The 22,668-nt window shown below is 42.6% G+C and overlaps 14 protein-coding genes across 14 annotated transcripts; 4 read left to right on the forward strand and 10 right to left on the reverse strand.

Annotated features, from left to right (window-relative positions):
• Nucleotides 1-6: 6 nt before the first annotated feature.
• NESG_00170 (uncharacterized protein) lies at nt 7-1,620 on the reverse strand (the record flags this gene model as incomplete). Its single annotated transcript, XM_053047825.1, has 1 exon — nt 7-1,620. The coding sequence occupies one exon, from the start codon at nt 1,618-1,620 to the stop codon at nt 7-9; it is 1,614 nt and encodes a 537-aa protein (XP_052905650.1).
• A 14-nt stretch (nt 1,621-1,634) lies between these two features.
• Nucleotides 1,635-1,955, reverse strand: NESG_00171 (uncharacterized protein; the record flags this gene model as incomplete). Its single annotated transcript, XM_053047826.1, has 1 exon — nt 1,635-1,955. One exon carries the CDS (start codon nt 1,953-1,955, stop codon nt 1,635-1,637), a length of 321 nt encoding a protein of 106 aa, XP_052905651.1.
• Nucleotides 1,956-2,326: 371 nt separating this feature from the next.
• Nucleotides 2,327-4,708, reverse strand: NESG_00172 (uncharacterized protein; the record flags this gene model as incomplete). Its single annotated transcript, XM_053047827.1, has 1 exon — nt 2,327-4,708. The coding sequence occupies one exon, from the start codon at nt 4,706-4,708 to the stop codon at nt 2,327-2,329; it is 2,382 nt and encodes a 793-aa protein (XP_052905652.1).
• A 1,867-nt stretch (nt 4,709-6,575) lies between these two features.
• Nucleotides 6,576-8,627, reverse strand: NESG_00173 (uncharacterized protein; the record flags this gene model as incomplete). Its single annotated transcript, XM_053047828.1, has 1 exon — nt 6,576-8,627. One exon carries the CDS (start codon nt 8,625-8,627, stop codon nt 6,576-6,578), a length of 2,052 nt encoding a protein of 683 aa, XP_052905653.1.
• A 187-nt stretch (nt 8,628-8,814) lies between these two features.
• On the forward strand, nt 8,815-10,299 carry NESG_00174 (uncharacterized protein; the record flags this gene model as incomplete). The annotated part of the gene is made up of 1 exon (XM_053047829.1): nt 8,815-10,299. One exon carries the CDS (start codon nt 8,815-8,817, stop codon nt 10,297-10,299), a length of 1,485 nt encoding a protein of 494 aa, XP_052905654.1.
• A 33-nt stretch (nt 10,300-10,332) lies between these two features.
• Nucleotides 10,333-11,154, reverse strand: NESG_00175 (proliferating cell nuclear antigen (pcna); the record flags this gene model as incomplete). The annotated part of the gene is made up of 1 exon (XM_053047830.1): nt 10,333-11,154. One exon carries the CDS (start codon nt 11,152-11,154, stop codon nt 10,333-10,335), a length of 822 nt encoding a protein of 273 aa, XP_052905655.1.
• Nucleotides 11,155-11,248: 94 nt separating this feature from the next.
• NESG_00176 (uncharacterized protein) lies at nt 11,249-12,514 on the reverse strand (the record flags this gene model as incomplete). Its single annotated transcript, XM_053047831.1, has 1 exon — nt 11,249-12,514. The coding sequence occupies one exon, from the start codon at nt 12,512-12,514 to the stop codon at nt 11,249-11,251; it is 1,266 nt and encodes a 421-aa protein (XP_052905656.1).
• A 30-nt stretch (nt 12,515-12,544) lies between these two features.
• On the forward strand, nt 12,545-13,432 carry NESG_00177 (uncharacterized protein; the record flags this gene model as incomplete). The annotated part of the gene is made up of 1 exon (XM_053047832.1): nt 12,545-13,432. The coding sequence occupies one exon, from the start codon at nt 12,545-12,547 to the stop codon at nt 13,430-13,432; it is 888 nt and encodes a 295-aa protein (XP_052905657.1).
• Nucleotides 13,433-14,170: 738 nt separating this feature from the next.
• NESG_00178 (uncharacterized protein) lies at nt 14,171-16,219 on the reverse strand (the record flags this gene model as incomplete). Its single annotated transcript, XM_053047833.1, has 1 exon — nt 14,171-16,219. The coding sequence occupies one exon, from the start codon at nt 16,217-16,219 to the stop codon at nt 14,171-14,173; it is 2,049 nt and encodes a 682-aa protein (XP_052905658.1).
• A 432-nt stretch (nt 16,220-16,651) lies between these two features.
• Nucleotides 16,652-17,587, reverse strand: NESG_00179 (uncharacterized protein; the record flags this gene model as incomplete). Its single annotated transcript, XM_053047834.1, has 1 exon — nt 16,652-17,587. One exon carries the CDS (start codon nt 17,585-17,587, stop codon nt 16,652-16,654), a length of 936 nt encoding a protein of 311 aa, XP_052905659.1.
• Nucleotides 17,588-17,629: 42 nt separating this feature from the next.
• Nucleotides 17,630-18,796, reverse strand: NESG_00180 (uncharacterized protein; the record flags this gene model as incomplete). The annotated part of the gene is made up of 1 exon (XM_053047835.1): nt 17,630-18,796. One exon carries the CDS (start codon nt 18,794-18,796, stop codon nt 17,630-17,632), a length of 1,167 nt encoding a protein of 388 aa, XP_052905660.1.
• A 290-nt stretch (nt 18,797-19,086) lies between these two features.
• On the reverse strand, nt 19,087-19,641 carry NESG_00181 (uncharacterized protein; the record flags this gene model as incomplete). The annotated part of the gene is made up of 1 exon (XM_053047836.1): nt 19,087-19,641. The coding sequence occupies one exon, from the start codon at nt 19,639-19,641 to the stop codon at nt 19,087-19,089; it is 555 nt and encodes a 184-aa protein (XP_052905661.1).
• A 99-nt stretch (nt 19,642-19,740) lies between these two features.
• Nucleotides 19,741-20,229, forward strand: NESG_00182 (uncharacterized protein; the record flags this gene model as incomplete). The annotated part of the gene is made up of 1 exon (XM_053047837.1): nt 19,741-20,229. One exon carries the CDS (start codon nt 19,741-19,743, stop codon nt 20,227-20,229), a length of 489 nt encoding a protein of 162 aa, XP_052905662.1.
• A 538-nt stretch (nt 20,230-20,767) lies between these two features.
• NESG_00183 (uncharacterized protein) lies at nt 20,768-22,525 on the forward strand (the record flags this gene model as incomplete). The annotated part of the gene is made up of 1 exon (XM_053047838.1): nt 20,768-22,525. One exon carries the CDS (start codon nt 20,768-20,770, stop codon nt 22,523-22,525), a length of 1,758 nt encoding a protein of 585 aa, XP_052905663.1.
• Between the last annotated feature and the right edge of the window lie 143 nt (nt 22,526-22,668).

Here is a 22,668-nt window from a genome sequence, read left to right on the forward strand (position 1 = left end):
ATTTAATTATTTATTCTTGCTCTTTCTCAGTATTCGTGTCTTCCTGCTGAGCATCTTTTTATCTTTCTTTGAAATTTTGTTTTCTCTCTCCTTTCTCTTTTCCTCTTTTACTTCTTTTCTTCGAGCCTTCTTCTCACTCTGCGACAGAACAGCCGGCTGCTCTCTCTCCCTTGTGGAGCGCACAAGTATACGCATGTTCTGCAACCCTTCTGCCTCAGCAGCACCGGCATCTCCTTCTATTTCGGGGGTTGGCGACTTAAGTATGCTTTCGCTTCCAACCAGCTCTCTGAACATCTGATAGCTGTCCTTCACCTCTGCGCCAAGCCGAGAAAAATAGTTGTTTACGTTCCTGATGTCCATTCTAAGAAACTCATTTGCATTCGGGTGGTCTCTCTCAACACTCTGACTTACGTCTATAATATAGACAGTATCCCGCCAGTACAGCATGTTGTACTCAGAAAGATCTGCATGCACCAGCCCACTTTCATTGTAGAGCTTTTTAATCAGCTGGCAGACCTGGCTATATGCATCCTGCAGCCTTTCTCCCCGAAGACCTGCGTTTTTCAAATTAGGCGCAATTCCCCCTATGCTTCCGCAGTCTACAGTCTCATAGAGACTCTCTTCACTCTCTTCTTTGCAAGACACACTCTCTTCCTCTGAGCAGTCGCTAGGCAGGCTGCTGTTTTCTATGTCAGGCCTGTCTTCACGATTTTTAGAGTCTGAAGACATGCTTTCGCTGCACTCTTCATGCTCTTCACTGCTGGTCAGAGCCCCTTCTGGCACGAAATATTCGGTTTTGCCATCGATGTCCTCGATCATACTATCCTTGATCTCCTGCACACTCTTTCTGTCCTCTGTGCTGGCTGAAAGGCTGCCGCTCGTTGTTATGCTGATGTCTGCCAAGCCATCCTCACTGCTTTCATCATCCGTGGTTGGGCAGAGGTTTTTTTCCTCTTCATTGCTTGTAAAGATGAGGCTTTCAGTTTTATCGCTTTTTGAGCTGCTGCTTTCATCACTGTACCCGCTTCTGCGTAAGGTTTCTCCAGAAAGCTCGTCATCTGAGTTGCATTCAGACACTGCATCTGCAGGCTTGCTGTCCGCATCTATCTTTATTGATTTCTGCATCTGCACGCTGTCCCCAATCATTGTCATAATAAGAATGTTTCTTCGAAGAAAAAGTGGTCTTGGGGATGGTATTCCTGCCTTTTGCAGTCGGTTCAGATTTCGAACCTCCTTTTCAGCCCAAATCTTCACAAGCTTTCGCGAATTCCCCCGCGGATACTGCCGAAACCTTCTTTCTCCAAGCACATATCGCTCGCGATCCTTAAATACCATTGTAGAAGTCTTGTATATCTTTATCACCACTACTATAGGCCTTGTATCCGTGACTTCCTCCTTTTTACAAAGCTTGCTCCATATGCTAGGCGAGGCAGTTGCAAGATAAATGCACGCCTCCTTTCCCACGCTCACAGCTCCGTGCATTTTAAGAAGCATGCCCTGCTTTAGAAGCTTTTCCAATATTTCTAGAGTTTTTTTGTCCAGCGCAGTTGTCACGGTCTTCCTGTCATCGATGTCTCTTTTTCTCTTTTCGGTCTTGTGTGACTCCTTGTACTTCTCCATAAAGATAAAATATTCTATTCTGCATATGGAAGAAGAAGAGCAATTATTTCGCCTATAGACTCCTCTGTCAGCCGCTCCTCCAGCTCCTCCACTATTACGTAAAGATCGAGTATTTTTTTTGGCGGCGCATTGAGAAGCTGCACAGCCTCAAACTCTGTAATACCGAAAGAAAGCAGCTTTTCCTTCAACTCTACTGGTGCATGCGGTGCACTGATTACTGACTTCACTGCATACTTCATAGTCTCTATCTCTGTACACTTTTTACTTGTTTGACACTTCTTCAGAAGATTCTTCACCTCTCCATATGTTAATAATACATCCTGTGCCTTGTTCATTTTTTTAAGCTACCAAAGTCTTTTCGCATTTATATTCATAGCCCAAAATCCGCATTTAGTTTTATTTTTTTGCAGAGGCACTGCCCTTCCCTGTAAAGAAAGCACACTTGTATTTTCCTTTTGCGCTGCTGCGCAGGATGCCATGGAGGGTTTATTTTTAATGTTCTTCTACTTCTCAAGGTTTAGTAATTCTGTTTGCTAATGTGTGCTCTGCTATTTGTGGGAATTTTAGTATACAAATACATTCTGTTTGGAACCACATCTTAGAAACCATACTTAGAGCTTCTGCAAGAAGAGCCAGATACTTCACAGCAGCTATTTTTCTTAAATAGCCTAAGGCCACTCTAAAACGAAAAACATCATTGTATATTTTATTGATAGAGACTCTTTAAGAATTCACGAAGGTCTTTTGGGGCCTGCGCGCGCAGGGAGGCGCACGAAATTCTGTCTCCTACACACACAGTGTACGCTCCAGGCGTATTCAGAAGAACCATAAACATGTCCTCATCTGTTGCGTCATCTCCTGCACACAGCGTAAATTCAGTGGAGCGCGGCTCTTTTTCAATACAGGATCCTTTGTCCACGCACTTAGGACGCACCTCAACAATGTTCTTGCCTGTAACAATTCTTGCGCGGGTTCCTAGTATTCTCTGCAAAGCATTGGCACACCACTTTCCATGGTCCTTGCAGTGGAAGACCACGCATGTATTCTTCACCTCTATGGATGACCCAGGCGTGTAGCTTACATATTCTTCAATTATCTTGATTGCCGCCGGCTTCCAAGAAATATCACATGGTATTTCTCTCCATGCTCCATTTTCTTTTTTATACGTTCCATGCTCTGCATATATCTGGATGTCAAGGTGGCCAAACCACTCCTCCGCCTCCTCTCGGCCTCTGCCTGTCACTATAAACACGCTGTTTTTTTTGTCCTGGGATAGCGTGTGCAGAATGTCCAGTATTTCTTCTGTTGGCTTTGCATCTCTTGGGTTTGGAACTATCTCTGCCATGGTTCCATCATAATCTAAAAAGATTGATCTTGTTTCTGATTGAAGATATGCGCTTCTTATGCTCTCCTGCTCTGTCAAAATGTCTTTCAAAAGATGCTTTGGCACTTTGTGATTCTCCTCTTCCACAATTGGGGCATAAACTCGCAGTGTGCGGTGCATATGGTGCATCCACTCCTCCATACTCTCCAGCACATCCATTTCTCTAGCTGTGTCCTCCAGTGCACTTTTAATCACCTCTGCAGTGATGTTTGGGCAGTTGAGCGTGTACAGCGCGTGCTTAAATGCAATGCCAGAGGAATACGGTGCAATAAGCCTTCCCTGGGGATTGCTGCATATGTACTCTGAGGCCACCAGTGACATAGAGTCTGTTGGAGATCCAACAATGCAAACATCTGCCAGTTTCAGCAGTGCGAAGTACAGGTATGTTGACGGGAAGATGATTGTTGTAAACCGGGTGGGGTGCTGCGAGGCAATTGTCTCTGCCAGGCCTGACAGCTCCGTGCTATGAAATGCAACACTCTCTCCGTACACCACACATCTGATAAAATCCACCTTGCTATTTGGATTTCTTTTAAGATACTTCAGCACAGAAAGAAGGTTGTGCGCAGGCGCCCCAATCTTCCTTGTTGTTTCTGCCACAATCACAAGCTTTCTATCCTTTTTTGTCTCTTTTATTTTTTCTAGAATCTCCGTGCATTGTTTGCTGGCAAGCACTTCTGCTATATAGCCAGAAGGCGCATGCTTTGGTGTGACAGACACTAGCACTCTAGAGTTTTCCACATAGACCACATATGTTTTGTGGACTTCCTCCTTGGATAGGCGCGCCACAGTGGGCATAGTGTCGTCCAGATACTCTTTCACCGCCTGCTCGTCACCATCATTGACCCCAATTTCCTCTGTCAGCCTGCCATCCTCAATGTCTAAAAATGATGTTCTGTATGATGTGGTCAGCATTGAAAGCATATCCTTTTTGTCCTCTTCATAGGGCAGCATATGACTGTCCTGCTTGCTTTTCTGCGCTTCAGCCTCTCTATCCACAAACACAAGACTTGAGTTTCCTCTAATCATCTCTAGGTTTTTTTCTGTTATTTCCTTTGTCTGGGCATTTACTAAGAGGAATGCAGTCGAAATGAAGTTTTCAAGGTAGTCTGCACTTTGAAGCTCCAGCCTGTCGCACATCAACATTGAAAGAAGAATCTCCTTTGAATATGGTATGCAGCTGAATAGCTCGTATGCTGGGAACGGGCACAGGTACACTAGAATGATCTTGGCCAGCGGAAACTCCTTCCGGATAAGGCCAGGCAGCATTAGAAGATGCTTTCCCAGAATTACGACTGTGTCCTCGTGGGTGTATACTTGTTTCAGAACTGCCAAAAACTCTTGGTTGAACCCAAGATAGTCATTGTATGAGTCCTCCAGGTCTTGAGGATACAGCGCGCTCTTTCCTAGCGAGTGATGGCATGCCTGCGACAGATGCTGCGAAAATACCAAGTCCATAGGCCGCTTGCTTGTTTTAACCGGCATAAACTTAAACTCCGTTGGCTGCACTGTTTTGTATGCGGGCATTCCCTCTGGGTGGGGTATTCCAATAAAGGTAGTATGCTTTCTTTTTTCAGGACCCATGCCGTACAAAATAGATGCCCCAACAGAAGAGTAAGAGGGTGCGTAGAATCCAATGTTTCCGTCTCTGCAATGAATTGGAAGGTTTCCAGATAGTATAATTGTGTTTCGTTGATTGTCCATATGAAAATAAATAAAGACTCCTATTTAATTTAAATTATTTCCCTAGCAATGTGCTGGATATAGCTCAAATCACATCAAAGAAAAAATAGGCATACTGCTGCACACAGAGAATACCGCATGATACAATATATCTTACTAGAATGAAGAGGTAATATGAAAGGCACAGCACAGTAGGATAGCCAAATCTGTCTGTAATGTGTTGCACTATTTGAAATTCGCTCTAGTTATGCTAGTTTTTTTAGATGCTCTCTTGAGATATGTGGCTGTATCTAAATTTCTGTGCTTTAGTTGGCTCTAAATTTACTGCCGAATTTCTATGCCTTATACATGTTGGTTTCTTATGGTTTCAGCTATTTTTTTCTTCTTGAAATATTAGACTTAGTTATACTAAATTGAATATAGCTTATTTCTCGTCTTTTATTTATAGACCTCCAAACAGCTGTAAATCAGTGTGATACCCTAAGAGCTAAATCTTATTGATAAAACATGGAAATAAAAGTATATATTATTATCAAATCACTATGATTTCTGCCTTAATGAAAAAAGTAAAGCTCCTTGTAGTGGGTTAGCCAATAGACAAAACTAGAAGGATATTTCCAGCATCCATCTATATTGCTGACCCGGAAAGAGAATTTCATGCTTTCATGGTAGAGAAAAAAGCATGCAGTATGGATAGCATTATTAGTTAGGATGCTTAATGAAATTCATAAATTAAATGTTCTACTCAAACTCGCTTATATAATGAACAGGTTACTCTCTCAGCCAAAGAGGAAGAAGATTTTGTGTTTTCTGTACACACTCCAGATGGTCTACTTTATTTCTTAGAAGATAGAATTGCTAAACTTTAGTCTCTATTAAAAGTAAAGTGCCTTGGCTGGTTTAGTTTTACACTTAGGTCTAAATTAATAAACCAATTGACTAATAGCACGCTGTTCTAACAAACATTGTCGTTTGTTGTTTTTTCATATACCGCACATTTAGCTGCGTTCGTGCTAGATCATGCACTACGCCTTATGCATATTTCCTTTATTCCATACTCTCTGCGGTTGTGGAATGCAGGGTCTTTGGTTTTTGCATATTCTTGATTTTCCTATGCTCCTCTGCTTAAAATAAAAATAAACATCTTCATACAACTATTTCTATGCACAGAACTTATAGAGTTTGTTTTTATACAACTGAGAAAATAGAATAAATATTAAAAAAAGTACACTTAATACATCGCATAGAGTATAAGAGCATAGTATAAGAGCATAATATAAGAGAACAAAGCACGCGTGTACAAAGAAAGCATGTACTATAAAATAGTGCACAAAAAGCATTCAAAAATAGTGTGTATGGTATTCACCATCAATACAGAATTGGAGAGAAAAGAAAGAAGCATAGAAACTCGCAGAAAGTTAAAACTGTAAATTTAATTTATTTGTTCTCAGGGACTAACAGTTAACATACGATGAACACAATCAGCCTTGACCAAACTAAGAAGATAACAACAGCCAATGCCATAAAGGCAAGAACAAATAGTTACACACCTAAACCATCAGCTAACAAATCATTCTTAAGCAATACTCTCTCTCTTATCGACTTCTATGCAACCACCAGCAGATTTCTGAACCAAGGAGCCGCAGTGTGCAAACAGAAAAAACATATATGTACCGCAGAATAGACGAAAATCAAAGTTAGAAAGCAGAGTGATTTATAAGATCCTTTATTATACATGAACCATAATATTTTCTTAAGCCATAATAGGTTAGGCATACTTCAGGTTATATGTTTGCAGGGATAACAGCAAGCAATCTTATATCGATAGAAGAGTTCTCTTTTGTGGAGCTTCTCATTGTTTTATATAAGAAAGTGTATCCTAATGAACCTAGGCTTCATGCTTTATAGAGTCTGCTGACGTCTTGGCCTTATCGTTTATCAGAGGGGTTGGATCATTTGCCACTTTCTTGTCTGCCACTTGCTCAGTTGCCACTTGCTCGGTTAGCACTTGCTTATTTGGCATGCTTGTGTTTTCTTGTGGGTTCTTGTTTCCTAGGCCATACATTTTTTCTATATCAGCAACCATCTTAATAGATTCAAGATCTTTGAGTTTATCAAATTCTTGCTTTTTCCAGTCAGAATTCATGCTATCAGTAATAGGCTCCTGAGAATTTATCGCAACACTATCGTTATTAGCAGTATCCGTGTTCTCTTTTATAAAAACATTTGAACTGTGGGGAACAGAGAAGCATTCCATAGATAACAGCTCTGGGGTAGCACCTCTTGTATTCAGCTCGCGCAAATCACTATTGGGCAGGCCTGTGCCTGGAATGTATCCAGTAGAATCATTCACATTTTGCTGATTATTTACATCATAGTTTTCAGATATTGGGCTAAGCAGCTGCTTGTTTCTTAATGCATGTAAGACATTTGGGTCTATAAAGTTCTGACTTCCTGGTGCAGCGCGCTTCATCTCAGCTAAGTTGTCGGAAGTTTGCTCTACTTCAGTGCTCTTTGTGCTGGGAACTTCATTTTTTTCAGACTTCTTGTCTTTTCCTATGTGCAGTGCTCTCTGGAACCAGTTTCTTTTCCCCTCCTTGTCCTTTGCTTTCTTGGAATTGTCGCCCACTTTGGAAGAGTCTATTGTTACAGAAGGCGTAGAAGCGCGGCTAAGGAATACATCATCAGCAACATCAAGCGCAGACTCCGTGCGCAAACTGTTATCAGTTTCAATTACTATCGGGTACTTGTGATGTAAACCCACACTGATCTCTCGGGGCTCTTTGCTTAGTAATTCGCTGTTATCCTGTAGTTCTGTATTCAAACTCATGCTGCTTATTCGAGATTCTCTATTAGAGCGGATGTTTCTTTGAGGTCTCTTTGCACGTGAATCTGCTATACTCATATCATCTACACTATCCTCTCTTTCAGCCTCAATAATAACAGGTAGGTTAGTTTTTATCTCTGGTTGCTCGCGCTGAACAGAAGGAAGCAAGCTGAATATGACTTCTTCGGGTGTATCTTTGGCCTTAGGCTTATCATCTAGAGACTTGCTCTTCAGATCCGATAGACTTAGGGGGAAGGGCTTGTTCTTTACTGCTAGTAAAGATCCTCTGTTCAAGGCCTTTTCTTTGTTGTATTCTGACATAACCACCTCTCGCACAAGCTTTGGGGTTCTTTTATACTGAATAAACATCTTAAACACCTCTACAATCTCGGGCTTTTCTAGAGAATTCTCTAAATACATCATTCCACCGCTCTTATTAATATCCCCTATAAAATATTTATGCAGCTCAAGTGTCCAGTCACGCACATCAATCATTTTCCAGTTCTGCAAGAACTCCTGCCTGCTCTTGAGTATGCCTGCATCAAGAATCTGCCTGCTTAAAACATTCCCTGCATTCAATATAAACGTCTTAAATGCATCTGTGTCCTCACTTACCACTAGGATTTCTTTATCTTTGACCTGCAGTCTCTGTGCAAAGTCTGGAGAGTTCATTGCAGAGACCAGGAAATATCCAGTCCAGTAGTTCTTCTGGGCTTCAACTATTCTTTCTTTTAGTTCATCGAGAGTCTTTTTTATATTAGCCTCGCCAGACAGCTTGTTGTTGGGGCTGTTGGAGTACTCCTGCAGTATTGTAGGAATCCACACAAGAGCGTCAAATGAGCTGATTCTCTGGGTCTCTACATACCACGACTCACTGCCAACCTTTTCTGGGGACTTGTCTATAAAGTCAAAGTAGTCTAAGTGCTTTTTTGAGTATCTAAGCGAGACAGTGTCCTCAATATCAAGCTTTAGCTGCGCATAGCAGTCTATAGGAAGATTCTTTTTTAAAACATCAATATAGAGATCGCTACCTGTATATGCATTCTGAGTTAAGTCTACTCTAGTGCATAGCACTGATCCTATAACATTCAATAGAAGGTATCCTCTTTTCATCTGTGTTTAGCCCTTTTTGCGCCTTATTTATATTTTGCAGAACGATCAATATTATTTTTGGAGAACAAATATAGAAATATTCAATTTTTCATTTTCTTGCATCCTTTGATCTGTGCTCTTTATACTTCTGGCTTCTGCAGAAGCTTAAACAATGAAAATATTATGAAAAAATAAAATAGAAAACTGTATGGATAATAGAACGTACATTAAAGACCTACAGCCAGGTGCCAACTCGTGCGTATTCGGGCTTCTGTTGACACACACGCCGCTTAGAAAAACAACAGGATCTGACTACCAGATGGTTTTGAACATAGTGGACGAGCACAGTGAAAAGCATGTGCCAGTGCTTCTATTTATGTCAGACCCTGAGTGTTTTCCCAAGTACATCATAGAGAACCAAACAGTTATCAAAATAACAAGGCTAACTGTAAAAAACACAAACGGCGGCACGCGCCTGCTGATTGACAGAAAGCACGGGTGCTTCTTTTTTGACGTCTGCAAGGGGCAGGTGAATCCTGTGCCGTACTTTTCCTGTGCAGAGAGCGCGTATGTAAGCAGTCTGGATGATTGGAAAATTTTGGACACTATTCGCAGGCACTTTATTCAGCAAATATCAATAGGGCCTGGAATGATATCTGGAGCATCCAAAGAAAATGCTGTTGTAAGCGTGTATGGCTATGTGAAGGATATTATGACGAGCCACGGATGGAATACACTGGTGCTGTGTGATCCAAGCACATACAAAGACCTCTATATTCGGGTGTGGGAAAGAGGTGTAGACATGCTGCCAAAAAAGCATACGTATGTCTGCATGTACAGCCTGAAGGTGAGAAAAAACAATGCTACACATATTACAGTGGATGTAAGTAAGAGTGCGCCCTTCGCGTGGACGTACAACATACCCAGCGACGTGAAAACACTGCTGTCCGCATTTACAACCATAAACACCAAGAAGTTTATAAGCGCGCTAGTGCATAAAATCAACAAGGTGACCTCAGAGAATAATGAAGCAGATGACTTGCTAGGCAGCGAAGGAAGGGAAGATCTCTCTGCCATACTTGGGGAAAACGGATCTAAGAGTGATCTAGCCCAATTTAGCGATGAAGCCATAAACGGGTGTTTTATAGAAGATAGCCCAGACTGCATAAGAGAAGGCAGAGAAAGTGTTTCTAGCGCTGTGTCTAGTGCAGATCACACGCAGCAGAGTGCAGATGACAGCACAAAAAACATTTCTGGAGAGCAAGACTTGCATAAATCGCAGCTTGTCTCTAATGAAATCATGCGCAGTCTTGGAACGCAGTCTACTGGCACTCCGTGCACTCCAGAGCATACGCTAGAAAAAATCATTCACGGGAAAGGGTACTTTATTTCGTTTAAAGAAACAGATAATCTGTACGACGAGATTATACAGATACCCATTAAGCCGTACTATATGAACAAGACAAACAGCACTGTAACATTTGACCAACAGGCTCTTTTCATGATGGATCCTGAAACACGAGAGAAAGAGCACATTCAAGTGCAGCACGTAGGCTTCTACAAAAAAGTGCCAATGATTTTCCATGTTTGCGCAAGAGCACCTGGGACTTTAGAGAACATAGCAGGGTTTATCACGCTGCTTCCCAGCAAAACACCAACTTTACATGTGTTTTTATATAAAAATCCAGAATAAAAGGCATGTAGTTTATTTCCTGCAGTAATATTACTATTCGTCGTCCCTTGGTGCAATATAGTAGCGAAGATATCCAACATTCATAACTGAGGTAAGATACACAGGCATGCCCATTGCCATGCTGAGAGTGATCTTTGCCCCCAGAGTTCCAAACTTGCTAAAAAGCGAGACGTACTTGTATGGTATGGAGAGCTCTGCACTTTCCTTTATCTCAATGGAGAAGTCCTTGTTTTCTGTGTTCTCCTGAACATCCTTGATCATAAACGACACTTCTGTGTTTCCAAACTCTGACCGCTGCTCAAACACAAACCCCTTCTCGGTTGCTGTGATTTTTAAAACCTCACCAAAGGCCCCGAGCGTCTTAACCACCTTCTGAAACTCCGGAGACATGAAAGAGATAACTGCAGAGTACTCCACGCTTGGGAAAGTGTACTGATCACTGCCCACATCAACTAGGTTAATGTGATAGCTGTACCGCTTTCCTTCGTCCTCGCAGACAATGTGCAGGTCTGTTGCCTCGTCGTTCGCGGATAGAAGCACAGAGAGGTTGTCCTCTACAGGCATGCTTCTGAAAACCTTGAGAATAAAGGAGAGTGGTATTCCCAGCACAAGGTTCTTGTCACACCTAAAGCTCTCAAATGCGGTGCTTTTGAGGAAAATGTCTAGCATGCTTACCTGCATGCTGTCCATGGCCTGGATGTAGATCCCTTCTGTCGTCACTTTCATCTCTAGCTGCTTTACAATTTCGTGCAGGCCTTCTAGAAGCTTCTTAAAGAACGAAAATGTGCACTTCTCATCAGTTGTCTTTTCTTCCTTTGGGTCTATGCTGCTTTTTCCTATTTTTAGTTCGAACATTCGTTAAAAAAATAATTATCGTTTATATATAGAATCCCATTACGCATTTCTTTCTAATAAACTGCTTTATTTATTACTAAGAGGTGTCAGCCCCCTATGAAAATGCTTTTTTCTGTTTCTTAAGCTCTGAAGTTTTCTCCTCCTGGTGCTTCCTCTTGTTCTGCACTTCTTCTTTCTGGAGTGGCTTCTTTTCGCTTGCGGGCTTGCTGGCTGCTTCTTCTACTGCTGCGTTTTCGCTCTTCTTATGGGTCTGTGGCCCAAGCTTCCACTGCTTCTGGTATGTGTCTTTGTTCATAATAACTCTCTTGGTCTTGCATACAATACCATGGTCCATCATGCTTAGCTGGGGAGACGTGACTAGAGCTGTTGCCAAAGCAACTGCCTCTCCCTTTGGCGAGACAAGCACAATTGTGTCTTTGTGATCAAAGTCTCCGTATCGAAGGACTCCCTTTGCAGTGAGCTGCCCTCCAAAGCAGATTGAGTTGATGCAGCTGTCTTTTATAATAATTCTGGGGTATCCAACAAGAAGAGACTCCAGAGGCTTCACCACTGCACGCAAATATGACTCGTCCATTTTGGTCTGGTGCAGGTGCATGGAGTCAAGGACATCGTGCATGGTGACCAGAGAGTCCTCGTGGACAGCTCCGCTTCTTGTTCTTCGCAGATCCACCATCTCCGACTTAACTCCCATATGCAGGCCTAGGTGCGTGCACAGTGATCGAATGTAAGTTCCTGCCTCGCATGCAACTCGGAACATTCCTAGCTGCTTCTCCTCATCAAAGTCAAGATACTCTACCTCAATGACTTTTCTAATTCTAAGATTCCTCTTCACAGCGCACTGCTCAGGGGGCCTCTGCAACAGTGGGCCAACATAAAGATTCAGTGTTTTTATGAACATCTCTTTTGTTATGCCCTCGTCAAACTTGACCACCCCCACATACTCCTTTCCTGCATCCTGCTGGCACTTTGCTATTCGCGTGGCCTTGTTTAGACACACAGGCAGGCAGCCCGAAACCATGGGGTCGAGTGTTCCAGAATGCCCGGTTTTTTCGCACCGAAGAATGTTTTTTATCCATGATACAATTTCGTGAGATGATGGGTTGCATGGCTTGTCCAAGTTTATCACACCATACTCCAAGTAGATATTCAGAGGCCTTTCCAGCGGGCTGTATCCGTATGAAGTTGGGGTGTATTTCAGAGACTTTATGTTCATGTCCTCCAGGCCCTTCAGCAGCAGTGGCCACTCGCCAGAGTGAGTCAGCTTTTCTCCGTTGTTGGTCATTAGCGCTTTCTTTGCTTTAATCACCATTGGCGAGTCTAGCTCTATCCCTCCGTCCGTTGCGTAATTAATTTCCTTCATATATAAAAAAAATTCGTGCGTAGTAATACCATGCACAGTGCAAAGGGCCCAGAGCTTATCTCATACTTAACAGAGGAAATGGAGGGCACCATTCAAGACTCAGCCTACTCCCCAAACGGAGAGATACTTGCGTGCGCGCTGGACTCCGGCCATTTGGTCTTCCACGACGCAGTAAGAAACAAGAGATATTCGTCTGTGGAAACGCCAAACGAAAAATCATTTCTGGTTGATTTTATAGATCACAACACTTTAGTACACACGGTTGAGAAAGATATGCGTGTGCTAAACCTGGAGAAGGGCGAGTGCACTGCTCTCTTTGCAGCGCACACCTCGCAAGTATACAGCATTTCAACCTCCTTGATGTTCAGAAACACAATATCTGTGGCGCACAACGAGGCGTATATCTGGGATGCCCGGGAAAAAAACCCGCATGCAAAGATACCAGTGCAAGGAAGACCCCTGATCAAGTACTCTCCAGACGGCCGGGTGTTTATGGCGCTGTTTGAGGAGAGGAAAGAGATGTGCTTGTTTGATGTGCGGTCTTATATGGGAGGGCCTTATAAAACAAAAAGGATAGAAATAGAAGGATACAGCGATGTGCATTTCTCACCGGACGGGTTTGGTTTTGCATTGGTGCAGAAAGATGGCTTCAGAATTGCAGACGGGCTCAGCGGAGACATAACCATGCATCTCCCAAGCGAAAACAGCACAGCAGGCTGCTTCTCGCAAGACAGCCGATCATTTATATATGCAACAGGCCCAAATGAGATCTCAATGGCTACAATTCCAGAAACAAAGGGCGCGCCCATTTTCACCCACAGCAGCGACTGCCCTATCACTGCACTTCACTACAACCCATGTTTTGAGCAGGTGGCAGTTATTCACGGGCAACTCACGTTCCTGCAGAATTCAACGTAGTGCTTTATCTGGCCATGGTAGGCAGATAGCGCAGACCATACGTGTGTATTGTAATATCACTAAAATATGCACAACTTGAGTATCTTGGGCAACAATGGCCCAAATTTCGTATATATCGCTAGTAAACAAGAAAACCGTCAAATAAAGATTTTTGTTCTATGCGAATTATCTAGCTAGGCCAGGCTTTCTATCTGTGGGCCTTGCCCATTTATGTCTCTGTGCATCACATAATAAGAGACACTAAAGTTATATAAAACTTTAGGGCTCACATAAAAAGATGCTGCTGCAGGCAGAGACAGGGCAGTGATGGATTTATGTATAGCTAGACAGAAATAAAGCAGATTAGTCTTTATGCGCACATTTTGAGAAATATTTTGTTTGCAGCTATGCATAGAGTGTATAAGCAGGCATTATAAATATAAAGATTTATTTGAATAGTCGAAATAAGACATTATTCACACGTGCACAAGACACGAAGGACAGCATATTAACAGAGGTGCAGAAGGGCACAGGAAGAATAAAAATAAGATAGGATGAGGTATTAATCTTAGTTTGCAGAGGGGTAGAACAGCATGATAGTGTTGTATTGGCATAATATACAAAGTAACAGCCTGGAGAAGGCGGCATGTACACGAAATAGCAGTGTATAAAGAAAGAAAATATATAAGGTATTCTAAGAGGAATTAAAAAAAAGTTGCTTTGTACCTATCTTAACAACCAATTAGGCAGGCTGCGCAGTTATCTATTGTAGCCATTATGATTATAGTTATTTGGGCTGTAATTATTATTCTGGTTATAGTCGCCCGCTGGTCTGTAGCTGTTCGGGGATTCTTGGTTGTTTCTATAATCATTATTAGGGTTATACCCGTTGTTGGCAGAGTTATTTCTGTGGCTGTCATAGTACTGGTTTCTATTATATTCATGCGGACCTGAATCCTGGTTGTAGTCATTTCTACCTGGACTATTCTGCATCTGGGAACCATTTGGATAGTACCCACCATGCGAAGGCCTATTTGGATCGTTATTCTGGGGATAGTCGCCTGAATGCCCGCTGTATGGGGGATTTGGGTTATACCTGTCTCTGTTGAAATACTGCCCTTGTGTGGGGTTTGCTGTGTTTAAAACAGATATCACCATGTCAATGTCTTTCATTACCACATTAGACACCTGATCAACCCGTATTTCATTGCGGAATATTTGCATGTATACATCTCGCATTTGTGCCTTTACCTGCTCAGAAATCTGATGGTGCTCGCTGTCCTCCAGAATCTGTTTTATGATAAGAAATATGATGAAGCCGCGGGTATTGTTTGACTCAATCAGAAAGATGTTCTGCGGAGGCCTTTCTCGCCCACGCGAATATCCCTGTGCCTCCATGATTGCGCTCTGTATGGTTTTGATTGTGCTTTCCGAAACAGGCGAGTTCTCTAGAAGGGAGGTTTCTATGCTGGTGTACTCTATATTATGCGGTGTGACTTTTTGGTTTCTTACAAATATTTTTTCTATGCTAAACTCCTGCTTCTGCGCATTATACACAATAAGAGGAGTTTTTTCGTATCTGCCAGAATGCGGAATTGACTTAATAAAGCTTTTGACAGTCGGAGGCGCACATATATTCTTGCTTTCGCACTGTTCAGAGGAAGTGTACATGCACTTATTGTCTAGAAGGCAGAGAGTGCCTTCTGTGCACATGGGGTGAAGAAGATGCTCCTCGCTTACCCGAATGATAGGTATGTCACTGATGGATATGTGGGTGATTTGGGTTGATGTGGTCTCTCTCTGTGCTTGTGTAACCATGTCTGATAGTGCGGAGAGAGTAAGCGGGCTTACAAGAATAGTGTCTGTCACGTTAAGTTTCTTCAGTGGATTGTTGCTGTTTTTGTCCTCGCTTGGAACGCCTTGCTTTGGAAAGTTGGAAAATTTTCGCATCTTCTTCTCATCTGGGGGACCGTACGAGACAATATATGGGACAATTTTATTAGACCGGAGCGAGCAGTACATTGGGCCGGACGCAGTGTCTTCATATCTATCTGAGGTATACCCACTACCATTGTTTGGGTATGAGTTGAAGTTGTTCGAGCCACTTGTATTTTGCATATCGGGTTCTGCATCATACTGAGACTGCGGCGACTTTGGCCCCATGAATTTGTTTTTCACATTATTTAAAACCGTCTGCGGTAGCGACTCATACTTATCTTGCACCTTATTTAGGATATCACGCATGCTGTATGAGATCGTTGGAGGAGCGTCATTATCATGCGGAGGGCGATAGCTGCTATTTTCATCGCTGTTTCTATCTGAAGGTGATGTGCACCTGCCATTATGGTCTTTTCTGGAGGGATACTTACAGACCATGTCTTCTCCATCCCCGTGCCGGTGGTTGTACCCTTCTCTGTATGGCTCGCTGTCTGGGCTGCGCACTCTGCGTCTGTGTCTTGGATATACGCTTCCTCTACCGTGTGGATGGGCAGCTCTTTCTGTGAAGTAGCTTTGTATGCAATGGTCCTTTGATCTGTGAAGATTTGAAAGTGTGCCCTCTTGTCTAATGTGCGTCTGGAGCCTTTTAATAACTTCCTCTGGCAAACACTCCCGCATGTATGGGCCATGCATGTCTGAGGCCCTATCTTCATTAAACTCTTCCTCTTCATTTCTTGGTAGGTTGCTGTTATGTCTATGGTGTTCTGAAGCCCACCTCGAAGCATGCCTACTGTCATCTATCCCAAGCCTTGAAGGGTGCCTGTGGTGGTCTCTGTCATGTTCAGCGTGCAGCACGCTCAGTATAAGCATAGTAATAAGAGTACTTTTCATTATTTTCATATCTCTATGGTACATATAAACACTGTTTCAGATTTGCCTGCGCACGCACAGCAAAAGAAGGTCTAAGACTTTTTAATTTCATTCTATATGCATCTGCTGTCTTTGAAGAGAAAGCAAGCCTATTCGCATGCATAGCTACATGCCTAGCTACATACAAGGATATCTGGCAGAAAATAGACATAAGCATGCAAAGTAGTAGGATACACAATAAAAACAGAATAATCTTTTTGTAAATAAATATTCTGAGCTGCAATACATGATGGCCTTCTGGATTGACACTCATACTCAAAGATTTTTTGATAATTTCATATCGCAGAAGAGAGACTTTAAAAAGCAGAACAGCTGTAAGAAAAATAATACATGCAGTATTTATTCCATACACATACACACTTGTTTATCCATCTAGAGAATGGGTGTGATGGTCACATTATGAATAGATGAAGTGTTGTCTAGGAAGACAACGTCTGCAGTAAGGCGCACCTTGCAGAACTCAAGGGAGCCGTAGAGCTCTTCTTTGCTTTTAAGCGCATGCATATTCATTATTCTGCTGGTGAGGTGCACATAGGCCTCTTCGTCTAGTGTGACACTTATACCGCCTTTTGAGTTGAAGATGTGTATGCTGTTTTTTTCTCTGGAGATGCGAAAGATTCTCCCATCCAGAATAATAGAGCAGTCCTTTTTTATTTTGTCTATCTCGTCAACTGACTTGATAGTAACCCTTTGCATTTCTAGCTTTTTACGGATTGCATTAATTCGTTTGTCGGCAACTGGCGTGTTTACTTCAATATTTGAGGCACTAAGAGCCTGTACTGTCCGGTTTGTGAGATTCACTTTTATATTTGACAGTAAAATAATGTCTAGGTGTTTTATAATGTGTCTATCGGATAGAAGTGTGAGCTTAAAATATCTGTTGTGCGCGTCAACGCAGTGCACCACGCATCGGTTCTTTGGGCATACGAGCTTCACAACAAGCACTATGGCAGGAACTACTTTGTTCTTTCTTTTCTTGATAGAGGTGTATGAAAAGAAGCATGTTGTGCTAGGCTCAAACACAGGGGCAGGCACATACAGCGGGTTCAGTATTTTTACATTCCGCACGCATGCAAATATGTGCTCTGCTTTTGGGGTCTTTGCATGTCCCTGGATGCTTATTACATGCCCAATAGATATAGAAGAAAAGATATTTTGCTCCTCAGTTGGAGAAATTGATGACACAGTAAAGGTAACAAAAGATATTTTCCCGCCGTTCTGCAGAACTGCCTTTGTTGTACTGATGATGTGGCAGTTTAGCACTTTCTTTGGCAAGAGCTCCAGCCTAACTATAAGCCCCACTACCATTGATAAAAGATAATCAAATTTGTCTTTATTTAAATGATTGAATTAATCTTGCTTTATAATCTGCGAAACAAAAGACTTTTCCTCTGTGGTTATGTCGGATACTACAGAAGGCGGGGGAGCATCCTGCCTCTTCAGAGAAAGTTCACACAGTGTGCTATTTACAAGCGTAAAGTGCTCTGAAAAGAAGTTTAGAAGAACCGCCAGAAACTCTGTGCACGGAATGCCAGCCACTATGCACTCCTGAAGAAGCCCTGCAAAATAGAGAATGACCAGATCCTGCGGAATCTTCTCCTTTCTATACAGAATGCCTGTAACATGGCTGTCCACATCCCCCAGAAACTCATCAAACGAGCCAGACGCAATGAAAAGAGAAACAAGACTGCCTGCACACGTGTGGATTAAGGCGCTTTTCTCCAGCGAGATACTTTCGTGCACCACACAGATTCCTCTGGAGAAGAAGGTTTTGCACTCCTGGAGATCTGTCCGCATCGCGTACTTCGCCTTCAGTATATTCACAGACGTCTGGATATTTCCAACGCTGTTGAGAACAGCTGCATATTGCTTATAGCAGTCAATTCTGAGAAGCATTCCCCGGGTGCCCGCCAAGGGAGCCATCTGCCGGCACATGAGAATAATTGTTTTGGCGGAGGTCTTCATGAAGGCAATGCTCTCGTGGGTGACCTCTCTATTTAGATCGAGAATAGAGTCTGTGGCTATTGCCTTTGACAGCAGCATGCCAAAGAACTCTCTTTCAATCATGCAGCACATTTTTTCTATGTACCGGCTAGTGGTGAAACTTCCCATGTTTTCCGACCAGAAATGCTTCATCTCCTGGTACCCCTTCATATAGTTGTACTCAAGAAAAAAGTCCAGGGCGTCCTTGTGCATCTTTCCATAGTTCTTCACAAAGAGCTTTTCGGAAAGAGTTTCTTTGTCTACGCTAAGAGCGCCTGAGCCCTTGACTGCCACCCCAAAGTAGTGGTACTTTGAGTTTCCGCGGTTTCCAAGCCGTCTACTGCGAATAAAAGGAAATGCCATCTTAATTACCTTTCCAAACATGGCGGTATTCAGCGGCTCAATCCCCTTCTCCTTGAAGTCATTGCAGTAGTGCTGATAGATAATGCATCGCGGAATTGAGTTGTCTTTGCATGGCGCATAGTTAAGATTAAGCCAATTGGTTATCGGCTGATTCATGCTTTCTATGAACATGTCTATGTTATTGTAAACAATGCGGACGGACTTGCTTATAGAGATTCAAATATTTATTTATTTTGCAGACGTTCTATTCGGCTAAGATTAAAAAGGCCTTCTGGGCCCACCTCTTCTCTTCTAGCACTCTCTTACAGAACGCAAATCATATATATATTCTTAATTTGATATAAATATACTCCTTCAATTGAATACATGCAAGCCTGTCATTAATTTAAAACTAAAATTACACTTTATTTGTCCATAGGCAGCCTATCTAGCACATTAGCCACTCTTCTCCTGTGTGTCCTCTACTTTGCATGCCTTACAATCCACTCCTCCACAGCTGCAAAGTTAGACAGTGTTAGTGAAGAGATCGAGTAGCACGATATGTCTTTCCCCAGAAAAGAGTCCAAGCTCAGCTGCAGCGCAATGTCCTGGCAGCTTGTAAACCCATCTATGTCGTTGTGTGTGCACAGGATGAGAATGGGAAGCTTCTTTCGCTTGTTTTTATTAAGAAGCCCCTGCAGCATTGACTTTGCGTCAACAAAGCTCTGTGGGTTGGATGAATCTACAAAGAAAATAAGCGCATTCGAGTTTCGGTAGCTAAAATCTCGAAGGTTGCTGTACTCTGCAGCCCCGCCTATGTCAAAGAAGGTTCCCCGAATTCCATTCTTTGTGAAGTGCAGCATGCGAGAGCCAATTGTTACAGGCTCTTTTTTCAAAACCTTTCTATCTGTGAAGGCTTTATAAAAGGATGTTTTTCCAGATCTGGAGGGCCCGCATAGACATATCTTTATTTTCTTTCCAAAAAAATAGTAAACTAGACAATTTTTTGTCTGCACAATGCAGTCTGCAATGCTCATTTTTCTTTTAAAGAAACTCCGAATTTAAGCAAAAATCTGACCAATAGGAGAATATGCACAGCTCTGGTGATCTTTTATGTTTTTATTTTACAAAAAATAATGAATAGCATATTTATAGCCATTGTTGTTTGCATAGTGGCCTTACTTGCAGCTGTGCTGGCCTTTAGACAGCCGCCAAAGAAAAGAAGGCAAATTGTTATAATTGGAAAGAAGGGCACAGGAAAGACCCGGCTATTTTTAGCTCTTTCCAATAAAAACAAGGAGGGCATTCGGACGATTCCATCTGTCGATCCGTCTAAGGAATTATTAGGGCGCGCTGCGGTGCTTGTGGACCTTCCAGGGGCAGACTCCTTTGAGAGTCTCAAAGACACATGGACTCTTTCCAGCAGAGACCTCATTATATACATGCTCAACAAAAAAGAAGATGAAAACCCAAAGGGTGTTGATGCATCCATACCCATTTACAAAATATACACGGGAAAGGATGAGCCGTGGTCTCATGCAATTAAATGCATGTGCATGGAGGGTCTACTAAAAGCAGACCTAGGATCTTCAGAGATACAAAGTGTTCTGTCTAAAATACTATAATAAACATGTTTTATATACCAACCAGATACATTGAGTGTGCTGTGTGTCTAAGCGGAAGAGTAGAAAGTAGCGTATTTTGTAAGTAGCCATTTACTATTCCTTGGCATACTGGGCTTGGGCACTCATTGAGTTATCTAAGCATAGACTTCACTCGAAGACTTTTAAAGAATATAAAGTTCTGAATACTTTTTGTAAATATGAACATGTGCCCATAAGACACATTTAGGCAAAAGTGCTATAAATATTTGGCATAGAAAGCAGAGATCACTCTAGTCCAAACAAGATATCTTAAGAAAGCATGCATCTAGTTTAAAGTACACCTTCATCTAATTCCTAAGTAAAGCCTGCATAAACTATAAAGTGCTATGCATCCCTGTTTATTCTTTTTCTCCCAGGCCTTTGCATCTTCTATGAAAAGAGAGGTATATAGTCCAGCCTGTTAGCGTGAACAGAAGAATAAAACAGCGAAGACATGCTTATGTTTGCACTTGCATGGCAGCAAACTTAAATAAAATACGTTGTGTTGCAAATTTTTTATATGAAGAGCATAGCCACTGTGCCCACAGCAGAAGTGCTTATAGACACATGTCTCTCTCGAACAAACAGAAGAACCCCCACCGAAATACATAAACACTACCAAATTGGAAGAATTAGAGAGTTCTACACACGGAAGGTGAAGTTTACCTCCTCTATGTACGTGGACAAGCTAAACGACATTATTAACTCTTTCCCACGTGTTGACGAGGCGCACCCCTTCACTTCAGATCTGATAAACGTGCTGTACGACAGAGACCACTACAAGATGGCGCTGGGCCACATTAAGACAGTTGCATCCTCCATTGCCCGAACAGAGAAGGAGTACACAAAGCTGATCAAGTACGGAGACTCTTTATACAGATGCAAGCAGCTGAAAAGAGCTGCTCTGGGTAAGATGTCCACGATGGCCAAGAAGCTGTCTAAGACTCTTGTGTATCTTGAGGAAGTCAGACAAAGCATCATGCGCATGCCAGACATTGATCCAACCACGCGTACTCTCTTGATCTGCGGATACCCAAATGTGGGAAAAAGCAGCTTTATGAACACAGTCAGCCGTGCAAAGGTTGATGTGCAGCCATATGCCTTCACCACAAGAAATCTATATGTCGGGCACTTTGACTACAAGTACCTTCGATGGCAGATAATTGACACGCCTGGTGTCCTGGACCACCCCATTGAAGACATGAACACTATTGAAATGCAAAGTGTGACAGCACTTGCCCACCTGCGTGCAGCAATTCTGTACTTTATAGATATCAGCGAAACATGCGGATACTCGGTAGAGATGCAGGTTGGTCTTTTTAGGAGTCTTTCTCCTCTGTTTGAGGGAAAGCCTGTGGTGTTTGTGCTAAGCAAGTCTGATGTCAAGAAGTTTGCAGAGCTGGACAGCGAAAGACAGGCTCTGGTGAGAGATCTGATAGGAGACTGCCCAAGTGTGGAGATATCTTCGCTTGAGGAGTGCAACGTTGATCTTGCAAAGAACACAGCATGCGAGCACCTTCTTACCCACAGAGTGGAGCTGAAGATGCAGGAGAAGCGGCTGGAGGACTTCAGGATATTCCTGGATATTAAAAAGCCAAAGATTGACCCAGAGTACAAGAGAGTTATGCAGACTGAGGAGTTTGGACAGAGAGAGTTCACACAGAGCGATCTAAGAAAAAAGGCAGAGGAGCAGGGAATCAAGTTCTTCTCGGACTTGAATGCGCAGTACTTTATAAGAGATGAGTGGAAGTACAACCCAATTCCAGAGATATTTAACGGAAAGAACATTGCAGACTATGTTGACATAGATATAGAAGCCAAGCTCCAGAAGCTGGAGGAAGAGGAGGACTACTACATGCAGGAGGTGTATAACAAGGAATACGCTCTGCTGGATAAGTCAGAGTGCGATAAGAAGCAGAGAATTATGAACTCAAAGATTCTCAAGAGACTGAAGGGTCTGGACAGAGAGAGAGAAAGCCTTCCACAGCGCATGAAGACAACTGCTCTTTGCAAGAAGAGAGATGCAATTGCAAGAGAGAGCTCAGCAGCTCCTCCAATGGAGATAGATGACCCAATGGCAGAGAGGCTGAAGCCAGCCCAGACAAGAATTGTCCCACTTACAAAGGATGAAGAAAGACGCCTGGCCCGCAGTGACAAGCACATTAAAGACAAGAAGCTTAGAGGAAGAAGAGATGACCGAGACAGAGTACACCTTACTGAAAGGCCCATGCATCTGTTTAGTGGAAAGAGAACAAACGGAAAAGCACAAAGAAGATAAATTTAATAAATCCACCATAATAAGTACTGAACAGCATTCAGCCAAACTATGCTCTGCACTCAACAGCATGGCTCATATACCAAGCTTGCACTTCTTTGCACATGCAGCAAATCCACATATCCAGAAGACAACTTCTAGTTCAA

The sequence above is a fragment of the Nematocida ausubeli genome, assembly GCF_000738915.1.
Source record: "Nematocida ausubeli strain ERTm6 chromosome Unknown supercont2.1, whole genome shotgun sequence".
Lineage (NCBI taxonomy): Eukaryota > Fungi > Microsporidia > Nematocida > Nematocida ausubeli.